Source organism: Dermacentor variabilis, chromosome 3, assembly GCF_050947875.1.
Source record: "Dermacentor variabilis isolate Ectoservices chromosome 3, ASM5094787v1, whole genome shotgun sequence".
NCBI lineage: Eukaryota > Metazoa > Arthropoda > Arachnida > Ixodida > Ixodidae > Dermacentor > Dermacentor variabilis.
Genome location: NC_134570.1, coordinates 70,783,988 through 70,798,353, shown reverse-complemented (window position 1 = coordinate 70,798,353; position 14,366 = coordinate 70,783,988). Strand labels below are relative to the sequence as shown.

The following is a 14,366-nucleotide window of genomic DNA, read 5'->3' as shown; positions in this document are numbered from 1 at the left end:
AAAAAGAGAAAGAGATGATAGTATTTTGAGCTTGTAGCTCTGCGCCACTTCAGGACACGCCAGCCCCAAGGGGCAGCTCATAAAGCTTGACTTGTGAAATAGTAAGTAAGGTCGTGAACGGATCGCAGACGAATAAACTGACAGCTAAGTTGTGTGTGCGCGTCTATCTTGTTCACAACGAGAGCGTCAGTATGCGACAATCAAACCATTCATTCACTGGATGTGCGATAACGGGAAGTGTATACGTTTTTTACGATGGAGGCACTTGAGCAGGTCAGCCTTCCAGTGCGACGAGGACACCAATAAGCTGCTCATGGTGTAATGGCGACAGCTTTGTGTGTCATTCTATAAGGAGAACACTGTGGCAGCGAAGACAGCGCTTGTATCATCATTATTTTTCGTTTCTGCTATGTAACGGGTCGTTCAAACAAAATACTCGTCAGCTGCACCTGAGTCGCCTGAGAAGAGATTCGAAAGAGTGCTTCCTTAATTGGCCTTAATTTGATTTTCTTCCTTACTGTGTAGAAACACGAACATAAAACTACTAGCCTTGCCGAGTAAGAACTATGGTGTGCGGCTACTCGAAACATTCTAATAACGAATCGAGTATTTCCTTATTCGATTAGGTCTTCGAATTGAATAGTCACTATTCGTAACCACCAATTATTTTCTGTTAGTTTTTCGAATATTTAATATCACCAACGGTGCGTGATGAAGCGCAATATTGCAGAACATGTGTGACAAATTCAGTCCAGGTGGTCATAGCAGGCATAAAACACGAGAAGTTACGTGGTGGAACACGTTGTGTCACTTGAAGAGCCGGTCATTTCCGGCTAATCCACCGTCATGCGCGCCCACCAATGGGTCCTCCTCAATATGTGAAAAAAAAAACTGCTTATTGGCGGCTACATTCGCGCTTTTAATTAACAGCACTTCACACCTTGCAATCTAACGACAAAAACTTCTTAACGTTGTGGATACGAGGACACTTGGATGTGGCGACACTCTTATATTAATGGTGTACTATAACACTGCTCGAAAACTATACAAGAGGTATTCGATATTCGATTCGGCTTCGAAAATTGCTATTCTCACGCCATTAGTAAAAAACCAACAGAGAGTAAACTGTGCAGTTATCCAGAGGCAAATTGAATGGTATAGTATTTAAGCTCAGAAGTCGTCACTAGCATTCACTGTCTTGGCGCACGGAAGCAAGACGTGCACGTTCGAATTTCAGGGACATACACATGGCATTCGATGATATATACGCTAAAGACTTTCAATATATAGTTTCAACCAGAAGCAACTCGCGCAGCTTTAATATCCGCAATTAACCGCTACTTTTCGAGTAACACTCTAGAGGGACACAACTATGCCAAGGCTCTCATTGCAGCTGGACGAAGACTATCCGTTTGCGTGATACGGAAGCGTGTACAAGGCAAGCACAATTTTTGTGATAATACGAAAGGAAAGATAACGTGCACGTAGGAACATGAAAGTATAACAGCGTAATTTTCTGCAACAAAAGCATGCATAAGTGCTAAACAACGATGTCAGTCCGTCCGTCCGTCCGTCTCGACAAAACTACTGCCTATTTACAAAGCACGAAAAGATACAACAGCACGCAGCAGAACACTATGCAATAAAATTTCGAAGATACCGTACAATATTTTGTGGGGGGTTCAGTATATATTGCTCCTTATCATTTAAAAGTAATATTGTAATACCTAAACGCACTTCTAGTTTAGTTATACCTCTCAGATTAAAAGTGACAAAAACGTTGCGTTTAGCAAAGTGAATGCATACTTGTCAGACCAAGCTCCTCTCCATTCTCCGCTTCCCCACGGGTTTCTGATTCGAATGAGTCGCTCCTCCCGTCCCTCCACCGGCACCTAAGAAAAACGTTGACGAACGGATTCAGTGAGGGTTGACTGATTGATTAATTAATTCCTCGTGCGGGAGAAAACGCCAAAAATTGCGACACGAATACAAAAATAAATAAAATTAAATTATGGGGTTTTACGTGCCAAAACCACTTTCTGATTATGAGGCACGCCGTAGTGGAGGACTCCGGAAATTTCGACCACCTGGGGTTCTTTAACGTGCACCTAAATCTAAGTACACGGGTGTTCTCGCATTTCGCCCCCATCGAAATGCGGTCGCCGTGGCCGGGATTCGATCCCGCTACCTCGTGCTCAGCAGCCTAACACCATAGCCACTGAGCAACCACGGCGGATGACACGGATACAAAGAAGATATAAACTGCACAGGCGCTGACTGTTAGCGCTTGTTCTTCCTGCCAAATGACAAAGAAAAACACGCAAGAAAGAACTGCGCACACGCCAATGAATGCTAATCAAATGAGTGTCTTGATACGTGCAGACACCTGTTAAACGTGGAGGCGGTCTCCTCCAACGTGGCTCGGCCAAACGCACATCAAAATACACCCAAAAAGCTTGTTCTTCCTGCCCGTAAGTGTATGGAGACGCATTTGGGCAACTTTCCTTCTAGTAAAAGTTACTGAATATTTCCACGTTAAGAATTTTGATCACCCTTGAACGCAATGTAGCCGTTTATTTTTTAATTATCTTTTTTCTTTTACCGGTAAACAGATTGAGCCGAGCAGATGCTAACAAAAGCAATGACGTCACGGGGAACTGGTGGATGAATTCCAGGTATCGCCGCCACTCATGTTTATTTTTTTTTGCTTCCTTCTGCGACCTACATCAATCCACTACTAACGATGAGATCGGCCTATTCACAATTTCTGAGGTTCAATGCAGTTTGCTTGTATATGTTTCTTTAGCGTCCCTGTAATCCTCGAAGCCGTGAATGCATTGTTGCTCACGGCTCTCTGAAGAGCAAGAGTTGCTAATGCTAAGGTAAAGCTACATGCTGGATAAGTTTATCACCCAGAGGCTTGTTACTGCGAATGCTCTGAAAACAATAGGCGCGTTCTATCTTGACGTTACTGCTGTTATCTTGCCTCCAAACAGGCTTCTTTCTTATTACACTGGGAACCACGGCCAGTGCCCCCATCATGCTACGCAGACTTTAACAAACTAAAGAAGAAAGCAAGGATACAGAGGAGACAAGTTGACTACATATTTAGAATAATTAACATACACCGTATGTAAACACTCTTTTAAAAGGCGTTTGAAAGAACAACTAGAGAGATCACGAAAATTTTTCGTGAAAATGTCCTAAAATAGTGCAAAGTGACATTGAAGTAGCACCTTGTTCCCACTGTTAATGCAGATTCGGTTGATACAGCGCTCAGCTTTGCGAGCATCTGTTTTTATGGCCCGTCGTTATGGTAACATAATTCGAAGGTCGAAGATGTAGAAAGAGCAAGCAAGTCCTTCGGGTGTTAATGGTGGCACCGAGTTCCTGTGTGATGTGACGGTTGCTTATAAGCTATACAATTGCGATAACAATTATATGGGAACTGCAGGCGCATTCCTACCGTCGCCGTCGGCGTTGCCATGAGGTTCCCTATATAGTCTACGTGCGAGTGAAAGCTCGCGAGGGTGAGTCGGCGAACGCGGTCGAATCTCGCGTTCGCGAGCGAGGAACGCGGGCCGGATGCGTGCCTTGTCCTGTCGCGCGCGAGGCTGGGGTCAGGCGAAAGAGGAGGGCGTTCTTCTCCGGCGGGTGCTAAGGTGCCTCGATGTCCTCCTCACCCACCGCTCAGTACATAATGGAGACATCAGTGGCGTCTACTACGGCGTTGGGCACGCGAATGGCGGACGCCGTAGTAGACGCCTTTGGCGGACGCCGTAAGGGCGCGTTGCCGGCGCTCGTGTGTCCTGGAAGCGATGTGCGACGTTGCCAAAGTGCGCGCCCGTGTGGGCCTCAGCTTCAAAGTGGTCAGCGATGTTTGCAGAGAGAGAGAGAGAGAGAGATGGAGACGAAGAGGGAAAGGTAGGGAGGTTAACCAAGGACGTGCCCGGTTGGCTACCCTACACTTGGGGAGGAAAAAATGGAAATAACAAATAAGGAGAGAAAAGAAAAATAATATGCGGTCATTCACAGTCAGTCGCAGAGGAATATTCACTGTCACAAGCGTTCATACAATGCAGTGCCCTTCTAGAAACGCAGAAGGGCTTTTGTGGTTTGCATGCAAGAACGCATGGTCTACGGTCCAAGTATCCTTTCTTCTCAGAGCGCTCTGTTGTCTAGCAGGTGGAGTTTCGCTTGTAAAGTTGAGTGTCAAAGGACGGGCAGTGACACAGAAGGTGCTCTAGAGTCTCATCACACCCGCACAAATTGCACGCCGCACTGTTGGCCATTGCTATCAGGAATGAACAGGACATTGTAAATGCGACGCCCTACCACATGCGACACAGTAAAGTTGTTTCGCGACGGGAGAGTCCAGATGGCAGGCGAAGTTGCAAGTTAGGGTCGAGAGGATGCAAGCGTGAGTTGGTGAACCCCGGGGAATTCCATCGTATGTGTGATGTAGCGAGCAAGTGATTGAAGTTGTCGCACAGCATCGGTTCTTGAAAGTGGTATAGGAACCCGCTGATGCTTTTGGTGAGCCGAACGCGTAGCTTCATCTGCACTGTCGTTGCCGACAATTCTGCAATGGCTTGGCAACCATTGAACTACAATGTCGTGGCCTTTCCCGAGCGCGCGATTATGAGCGTGCCTTATTTCGTACACTAGCTGCTCGTGTGACCCATGACTTAGGGTAAACTGCAGAATTTGTAGGGCTGCTTTGGAATCGCAGAAAATGGCCCGACAATTTGGTGCCTGCTGGAGCACGTACCTGAGTTCACCTTGAAGAACCACAAGTTCTGCTGCAGAGTGCACGTAGTGCTCGTAGCTTCGTATGCGCTGTGCTTTCGATGTTTCGTTCGCGTTGAAGTGAGGGATGTGTGAAGGTTAATTCGTTCGCTGGTGTCGCGATTCCACACCCCAGCATTTTGACAGCGAGTTTCCGCGTTCATTGAGTGAGATTTGTTCATGTTTATCTGTGCGCGCGTACCTCTGCGCTTGTGGTGTGGTGTGTGTTTCTTTCTTGTGTCTTCGTTTTTTCGCGCAGTTATAAGAAACGTCTAAACGTGTGACACCGTGCTTCTTATTTTAGTTAAAACACGTTGGCGGGATAGTTAGTTTGAATCCATGATAGAATGGTGTAAGCGTGACTGAACAAGGACGTAGAAAGAAGGAGACACAAAAAGACAGCGCTGTCTCTGTGTCTGTCTCTTTTTACGTCCTCGTTCAGTCACGCGTACATATTCTATCATTGTTAATTTAGTTAGCAAGCGAATGTTTACAAGTTTATACGGCCGATAAAGCTACTATTCTTACTTCGTACAACTATCTACTAATTTGCTATCACAATCGGTGCTTCGCCTTTCGGGCGAAACTGCGAATGTTTTTTCTTACCTGTGTGGCCCCAGTGACGCTGTACTCATGAAAAGCATGTAGTCCTTTCTTGCCCTTCTCTGATTCCTGCAAAGGAAATGCAGTGTTTCTTAACTAGTCCGATACAAGAAAGTAAAAAGAAAAAAAAATGTGGGACCTCTTTCCCGCGCGATCTGATAAAAATTTATTTCAAAAGTTCATGACGTAAACTGCCCGGCCTAGCATACACTACGAACCACGGCAGGGTTGGTTAACTCGACAAGCGCAAGCACTTCACTTGCGCCAGGTCTACTCTGTCCGATTGGTAACTTCACCAGGGGCACGCCAGCACAACACACAGACTGCGGAGAATGCCTTAAAACGCTACACACATCGACACTGTAGCCTCTCCACCAATCCTCCTCTCCCACCCACTTCCGCCGTCAAAATTCATGGCGTCACGGTAAACTGGTGCAGTAACTTCAAGGCAGTGTCACCACCGTTATTTCGTTTTTTGGCAAGTCCGTTCTGCGGAATCCCGCAAGGTGGAGGAGACGTCATGAAGAGAATCATTGTCATCCACCCGATCTAACAGGCAGCCGCAAGGGAAACATACGGTTTTTTTTTTTTTTTCAGAAAGAAAGCTTCGCAGTTGGGAAAAAATGTGGCTTCGTGCTACATTTAGGTGGATGACGATTTTTCCTTTCATGCCCTTTCATTCTTGCGTCTTCACTGGCTTACGAAACCTCTTTTCGAGGTAAAAGTGGCTTATTTGGTATTGTAGAAGGGTAATTTACTAATTTTGAAGGTGAAAAATTCAGCGCGACACCCAGGACAACCCACAAAGAAGAGACGAGGCAAGCACTGGCGCTGACTAACAACCGATTTATTCCTTTTGTGGGTGTTGCGCTCAATTTTTCACCTTAAGAATTCCATGTACCAACGAGCCACAACAGAAGTATTATTGATTTAATTTACTAATCTAGCTGAAATATTTTTTCTTTCTCATTAATGCCCTTTTAAGGGTGAGAGTATTAGCCGTGGGACAAGCAAGTGCCTTTTATACACTCATAATGGTGTTAAAGTGCTTAGTGAGTATAATGCTAAGCACAACTGCATGGATCTTAAGTTTCACGAAATTAATCTCAAAATTGCTGTTAGGGGGTAAGACTGTTCGTCATTCCATACTCGAACTGCAACAGTTGCCGACGAACAGCGATGCGCACTCGAGAGATCGTCCTTGCATGCGCTTCACCTTATATCAATATAGAATATAGAATATAATTTATTGATAGGAAATACAGAGAGGTCGACCTGAAACTTTCCAAGGTTTCAAATGGAGGTAAAGTGGCTTACGATGATGGAACATGTGATGAGAGATTTCCTTTCCAGGGCCTTCTGAATGATCTGAAACAAGTTCTTGGGCGGACGCTCCAGGATCAGCTGCTCCGTGAGGCCTCCCGTGAAAGTGCCCAGGCCTTCGTTGCCGCTGCCTCCGACGAGGGCAGCGTAACCTCCGTGGAGCCTACCGTGTGTGTGTGTGTGAAAAAGCGGTGTTAGCATATATCGCTTATTAAGCAATCCTACTACTGAAATGAAAACACCTTACCAGATCTATGTCAATCTGAGCAAGTGAAGCATCAAAGACAGTTAAGCTATACGTATAAGCTAGTCCTTGCAGACTTCACTGGAAGTCCTAGGGTTCTGTTCGCTATAGCTGTTGATAGTGGCCATTCATCATCGACGCCGTGGCAGTGTACTGACGCTTCGGGGCTGCCGCGCAAGTTGCGTTCCTGGACCACGCCGTCAGCTTTTATTGCCGCAGCCATACAAATAATCTAGCTGACCTCCAACGTCCGGGCCGATGAAACGGGGTAGTGAAGAAAAAAAAAAGGTTACTTACAACTAGCCAATGAATATACTGAGGAATCAATTGTTTACGAAGTGGACCCTCATCTCAAATACCGGCTGGATGTAGAACTTTCGAAACGTACCGAGACACGAATTCATCGACTACGCCTTGGGACAGCATGCACCAAACATTTTCTATATCGAATAAAACGGGCGTCTGCCCTTTCTCGCTCCTGTGGGAACGACGATGAAAATGTTCGCCTTCTCCTCCTCGAATGCCCCAGAGACGCGACGCAAAGACGGCAGCTAGAGCAAGAGCTTCACTCCACTGATCCTCACCGGCATTTCTCACCCGCAAAATTGTTGGGCCCATGCCCATCGAAAATAACAGAGCGAAAAGCATTGAACGCACTCGAACATCTTTACGAAAGTACAGGCATCCTTAACATGTACTAGATAACGCACTTAATAGACACACAATGCAACTACGACTTGCTTTCATTATTTGTAATTATTAGCGCTACGTTTTACATTATCTTGCGTTCTGTGCTGAAGCTCAGCCTTGGCTGTCATATTCTGTGCGTGTATTATTTTAACTCTGTGTAATTCCTCATCTGTTTACATGCTCATCGCTGTCTACAGCGTGGCCGCTTGTGGGACTTTGTTTGTGACTTTGTTTACAAACTCATTGTGGTGCGATTTGCCTTTGCCTTTAATACTTATTTGTTGGTAGATGTATAGGACTACATGCTGTATATTTCCGGCCCTGTGACGTCGTTTTTTTTTTTTCATTTTCCTACTAAATATTTTTTAATATATATTGTTATTTCTGCTATGAGAAAAAGAGCAGCCATCACCATTTATAGGATGACTACCATGTCTTTCTTTTATTTTCATCTTAATAAAAAAATACTTTCCACTGAAGTTTTTGTCCGTTCAAGTGAGGTATACGCAAGGCAACTTTTATTTTATAACCAGCGATAATTACGTTTCGACGCAAAAGTTTGAGGCTCCGGCGCCGGTTGCGTTACCGGCTGTACTTTGACATTTGCTACCAATCACGCCGCCGCTTGCCGCCGCCATACGAAAAATGGCTGTGATAGTCTCCTTGACTGCTTCGCTGCAAAAATGCATGCAGGCGTGCAAACTCATACACCAAAGACAGCGAAACCGTATAAGCGGATTGACACGCTCCTACCATATCGTGGGGGTCGTGGTGCGCCGCTGCCCGAAACCCAGCCAATAATTTGCATATGATTCACTATATCCGAGCTCAGTGTATCTATACTGTCTGCTATATCCGACGTACGTTCCTGTATGCTGTGTTGGCTCGGTTTTGTTTGGCGTGTCTTTACCTCCTCCACAACGACCCGCACGGAAACGGTTATGCACCCTTCGCATAAAGGTTTGCTGTAAAATAAAACCTTGGAGGATACTGGGGGAACTATGCATTGAGGATAAATTAAGTGGGAAGTGCTTTTAATCGGAAGTTGCACCCCTCACAGTAAAAAATGACCCAAACACTCAACGGAACCAAGTCATAGCGTTATCGGTGTCCTATTTTGCGCGATCTAAATACAAATGAACACTGGGTTTCAGTGATACTCAAAGATATTGCTTTTCATCAGCTCAGTGGGAGTCGATGAAAGCACAAGTACTTTTTTTTTCCAGTGCACCATCAACAAGCTTCTTGGTCAGTCGTTTCCGCTATCTTAGAAGCCACGGCGAGCTAATACAAAAATTTCAGTACGGCGTCGCCATCTGCTTTCCTTATAGTAGCAGTATAATTTTGTCGCCCACTGCCTCTTAGCTCTCGGTCCGCTATAATGTCGATTCGCTGCAATTAATAGTTTGGGTGTTCGACAAATGCAATCTTACAAGTCCAGGTTGACATTGTGTTCCTTCCACCTCCTTCAATCGCCAGTCAGTAAACATATTCTGAAGCAGACTTATTTGGAAGTCGACTTTCTTGTGCGAGTTAAGCTTGGCGATTTATGACTCTCTCATCTTTCCACGCGCAGGCAGCAAGCAGAAGTGACGTAGTTTGCCGAAGCAGGCTCACTTGGCGTAGGCCTTCTCCAGGAGGGCGCTCCAGAACTCGTTTTTAGCGCTGGATGTCACGAAGGCCAGCGTCTTTTCGTCCTCCCTGTAGGGAAGCCTGTCGTCGACCACAATGTCGATCCAGCGGTTGGCCTTCCACAGGCGGAAGTGGAAGATGCCGGCGTACTTGTCCTTCTGGAAGCTCTGACCCTCGGGCACCACGTTCTTGAATAGATCTTGGTGCAGAGTCAAAGTGGCTATGGATGCTAGCAGCCAGCAGTCACCTGGCACGTAAAGAAAGTGTCATTATACGCCGAGGCGATGACTAAAATCGTCAACGACATCTTAGATTACAGATTATTTAGCTGAAGAATAAATTGTTGATCCCATGACCAACGGGAGCCGAGCAAAAGTGCGTTTTGAAACTACAAAAAAAAAAAAACATTCCGTAAGGACAGCGGCATTGCTGGGCACTATTTACGGTGTTAAAAAGCGTTTTGTTCGCATGAGCCTTCATCCGCACTCATTTAGGCCATTGCATTGATTTTGGGGGATTAACTTACAAAACTGATCTGCTTCCGCTTCAGCTAATTCAAAATTAAGCTATCCGTGCGATTACGTAAATTTCGCGCGATTCCCTTCGCTCCGCTCTTTCATTATCACAATATACTTCGGATTGATGGTTTGGTTAAATAAGATCTTGGAATATTTGCCTACCGCATCATCAATGACCAGAATCGTCTTCAGTTCATTCGCAGGAATGAGATTATTAACAATAATGTAAGACAAAACAACCTACTTCTGTCAAATGTTGGAACTACAATTACGGCACTCAAACGAATTTTTCATTAATCAAGTATGGAATTTATTTATTTATTTATTTATTTATTTATTTATTTATTTATTTATTTATTCATTTATTTCAATAAACCTCTAAAGGCCCTCACCACGAGGGTATTACATAGGGGGTGGTAAAGATTACATCACAAACTAGACAAAATGAATAGGTAACAAAAATCAAAATGTGGTGGAATAACAACACTCAATGAAACATAATGAAAAAACGCAACTTTGAGGATGAACGGAGTTCATAAGTTTATTGTTCGGACGACGGAGAAGACCCTCAGTACCACAAGGCAGTTTCCACTAGGCAGAAAACACTTTTTTGTAATTAATGTTCCTAATGACTTCGAACGTTGAAATTTGCACGTGTCATAGGCAATTAACGGGAAAGTATTTTGTGCACTTCGAATTTTTCCTCTGTTTTTTTTATCTTTCTGCGTTATCACCGCAAAAACGGAAATGTGCTATCCATTTCTTAATAAATTTAATTTTTCAAAAAATATTATAACATATTACACCATAACCTTCTTGTTTCAAATTAAAGTTCTTTAAAAATGCGATTGTTGAGCTTTAGATTAATATATAGCATGCTATTTTGACCGTGATAATAATAATAAGAAAAATCATTACTTAAAACTTTCAAGAAGTGGCCAATTTTCCTATGGGGAGGAAAGAGCTGAAAAATTAAATTACATTCTGGACTTTCACATGCCAAAACCGCGATATAATTATGAGACACGCCATGGTGGTGAACTCTGCAATAATTCATACCACGTGGGGTTCTTTAGCCTGCACTCAACGCACGGAACCTGGGCATTGTTGTGTTTTCCTCCCATCAAAAGGCTTGCGTCACACAGGTGGCGTGCTGCCTGAGCGTCACAGAGTGGTCTATAGCCGCGCTTATATGAATGCGAATGCAGCGTATCGTATTTTTTTTTGGCGCATCATGGTAATACTATATTCGGGACTCATGTCATTAAAGTTACTCACCGGTGTACGGCATACGCTACTTTAGCACTCTACCATGTGCGACTGGGGATAACTTTTTACCCGGAGTTTTCGCTCCCGGTTGTCACCAACCTCCGTTACTCACCGAGTCCGCCTTGCTCCACATCGAAGCGACTGAAAGTTTCATTCAGGAAGTCCGGATTTTCGCTTATCTCCTGAGAAAACGAGAGACGGACAAAACATTACTGACATGGGCCGGAGAACCCGCGGTTAACGAGTCGGGAAATCTAAAATTTTAAATTTTAAACTGACACGTCGCTGCTCACCCCACCCCCCTCCCCCACTCCTCCCCGTCATATTGCCAGTTGAAAAACTGTTATTTTACTTCAGTGTCTCATTGTTGCAAATTTTAAAATCTCATGACGTCATGCATTACGTCATGACGTCATGACCTAATGCATGACGTCATGCATTACGTCATGCAACTTCAAGCAAGTCTTTCCGCCTTATTCTTTTTTTTTTTGTTCTGAATTAACGAAGCTTCGATCACTGTACGAAAAACGCTTCTGATATTTCAGAGGTGTAACTTAGCAGTCCAGCTTAAAATTTTCCTTAGGCACCCCTTCAAGAGTGCTTTAGTAGCCTCTCTTAACTGCCACCCGCCGATGTGGCACAGTGGCCATGACGTCCTGCTGCTGAGTACGGGGTCACGGATCCGATTCCCGGCTGCGGGATTCGAATACGGGGTGCGCGGAATTCCAAAATGTATGTGCAGCTAGATCAAGGTACCCGCGTTAACCTCTTTATGATCAAATACAGTTCCATATGAAAAAAATATGCAACTCGTTTATTTCCGGTCACAAAGAGTGCATTCGTACGAAAAAAAAAATCACCAAAAATGTTATTTGAATGAGAACGTAAATAAATAAATAAATAAATAAATAAATTAATTGATGAGTAATCGATTTGCTGGAATGTTCACAGCTGTAAAGATTTGATCCGACGTATCAAAATCGCTACTGCAGGCTGTGCGCAGGGCTACCGGATCACTCGAATCGCATATCGCCAAATTGGCCTCCGCGGTAGCCTAACAATAGCCAAACGCGAAAACTGTAAGTAGCCCAATGGTAGGCAAAAAAAATTAGTGTTTTTGTGACGTTATTCCAGTCATGCAATAAGTTAATTTTCCGCAAGAAAATTCACATGTTAATCTCTTTCACGGAAAGCAGAAATCCGAGATTTCGCACGAGGCTTGCGCTACAGAGCTACTGAGTAGGCCGCCAAAAAAGGTGCTAAATAAGATTTCCCGTTCATGCAGATGCACATTTGTTACGACAGCGTTGCTCGTCACGTGGTTTTATTGTGGCTTTGTCCGGGAGCCTAGGAGAAGACTATTTAAATACACGCACACAGGTATGTGGTCACATGATGCCGCGTTTCACTGTTCCCTTGCACTCGCACTTGCTGCATCAGTTGAAGGAGTGCGGCCAAACAGGCTCGCAGGCAAATTTATGATATGTTAAATGCGGAATTTATGACAATGCAGTCTTTTGTTTTACACAAAGAAAAAGAACGAAAGAGAGAGTGAAATAGCGAAAAGAAAAGTCGTTTCACAAGAAGCACTGAGTAAACACGCTCAGCAATAGTATATATTCAGCATAGTTATAGCTGACGACAATTTTACAAAACACAAGACAACAAAAAGCACAAAATGATGTGATAGATTATGAAACAAAACGCATTATAATAGATGGCAGCTGTCCCTCAGAAACAGGAATGTCACCAAACTGGCAACTTCAATGCTTTCAGCTTTCACAAATTGAACAGCTTTTACAAACTGAATTATTCGGGAGGACTCTCCGCAAGAAATTAAATATAGTAAAAGAAAGCCAAATAAAAGCTTCCAACTCTGTTGCCAACCAATAAGTGTTCTGCTTAGTTCTTGCACAAAGCAGAGTACATGGTGACTGGCAGTCCGGATTACGATTTGCTACATTCTTACTATCACCGAATTTGCGTGCGAGGGGCATCCATTAGAGTTATGATCCGACACCCGCCCCCTCCTCAGCGTAGCTTATTTAGTGGCTCTCAGGGAGACGAGTTGTAAGTGTGGGAGGAGATTAGTTTTCAGAAGCAATTATATATAGCCCGAAATAGCGACATAGTTGACAGCAAATTTCTGACGGCAACACGGACGAGAAGTAGCCCAATTCGGTAATTAATAGCCCAATCTGGTAATGCCCTGTGCGTTAAGTTTTCCAGTGCCCCAATACGAATTTTGAGGTATCAAACTAAGCGAAACGGTAATGACAGGCTGTGTCCTGGTGGTCAAAGTAAATCCTGAGTCCTTTACTACGTTGTGTAGGCGGGTAGGGTTTAACGAGATGTTACTGATGAGCTTCGAATCGATACTCCTCAATTGCTACTGATTTTCTCTTAAACAGGTGTTGCTTGGGGACTTTAAGTCTCACGAATCAGTCAATAAATCAATCCCTTAACTGCAGGAAAAAAAGTTGCTAGCCACTTAAGTATCCTTACTTCATTAGAATGCGAAAGCATAGTGATATCTGCAATTAATTGGTTACGCCCATGATACGTGACGCCATACATTGTCGCGCGTTCTTCGCCACTCTACCTTAATCCAGATTGCCCTAATTTGTACCAACCTTAATCTATCGTAATCCACTTCAATTCATCTTGATTCATATTAATTGACCTTAATTCTCGTTACTCCACCTTCAAGTCCCCTTAGTCTAACTTGTTCTAACTTTAATTCAATTTACTTCACTATAATTCACTTTAATTAACCTTTATTCATGTTAATTACCCGTAATTGCTACCAGTTAACGTTGTCATACCATTTCCTATCTTCTGTATTGTTATTGACGTCACCCAAGACGCTGACGACGTCATATTGATTTTTGACGCCACTCTTTGCGAACAACGCCGGCTTTCCTGCCTCATGGGACGTATAATGCTTTCGCATTGAAAACCGATACAAGAAAGACTGCGCAGTATTTACCCAAGGCCTTTTCCAGACGACTTCGAACTCGGGTTCCTTGGTGCCCCAGGCGGTCTCCCTCACGCAGGGAAACTCGTGGTCTTCGAAGAGCTCCTGGCGTTTCAGGCATCGCTTCAGCAGGACCTCATAGTCCTGAGGTTCGCCGGTCTTGGTCTTGGTGCCGGAGAAACGTTCGCCGAACTGCGCAGACGAACGCCGTGGCGTTCCGTTCGAACTGATAAGCTCGTACTCAGCGCGCCGCGTGAACGCAGCAGTTGTTAATGCGAGAGACCCGTAAGTTGACAAGAATCAAGGGTGCGGCTCTGGCAAC

The 14,366-nt window shown here is 44.3% G+C and overlaps 1 protein-coding gene across 2 annotated transcripts in view; it reads right to left on the bottom strand.

The window, feature by feature from the left end:
* Nucleotides 1-14,366, bottom strand: part of LOC142575857 (calpain-A-like) — a 48,013-nt gene that overhangs the window by 18,219 nt on the left and 15,428 nt on the right. For both annotated transcript variants that reach the window (XM_075685560.1, XM_075685561.1), the window contains exons 2-7: nt 14,057-14,236; nt 11,180-11,249; nt 9,266-9,527; nt 6,709-6,877; nt 5,395-5,460; nt 1,807-1,892 (exon numbers count right to left, since the gene is read on the bottom strand). In XM_075685560.1, the coding sequence (XP_075541675.1) occupies nt 1,807-1,892; nt 5,395-5,460; nt 6,709-6,877; nt 9,266-9,527; nt 11,180-11,249; nt 14,057-14,236 (833 nt within the window). The remainder of the gene's footprint in view (nt 1-1,806; nt 1,893-5,394; nt 5,461-6,708; nt 6,878-9,265; nt 9,528-11,179; nt 11,250-14,056; nt 14,237-14,366) is intronic.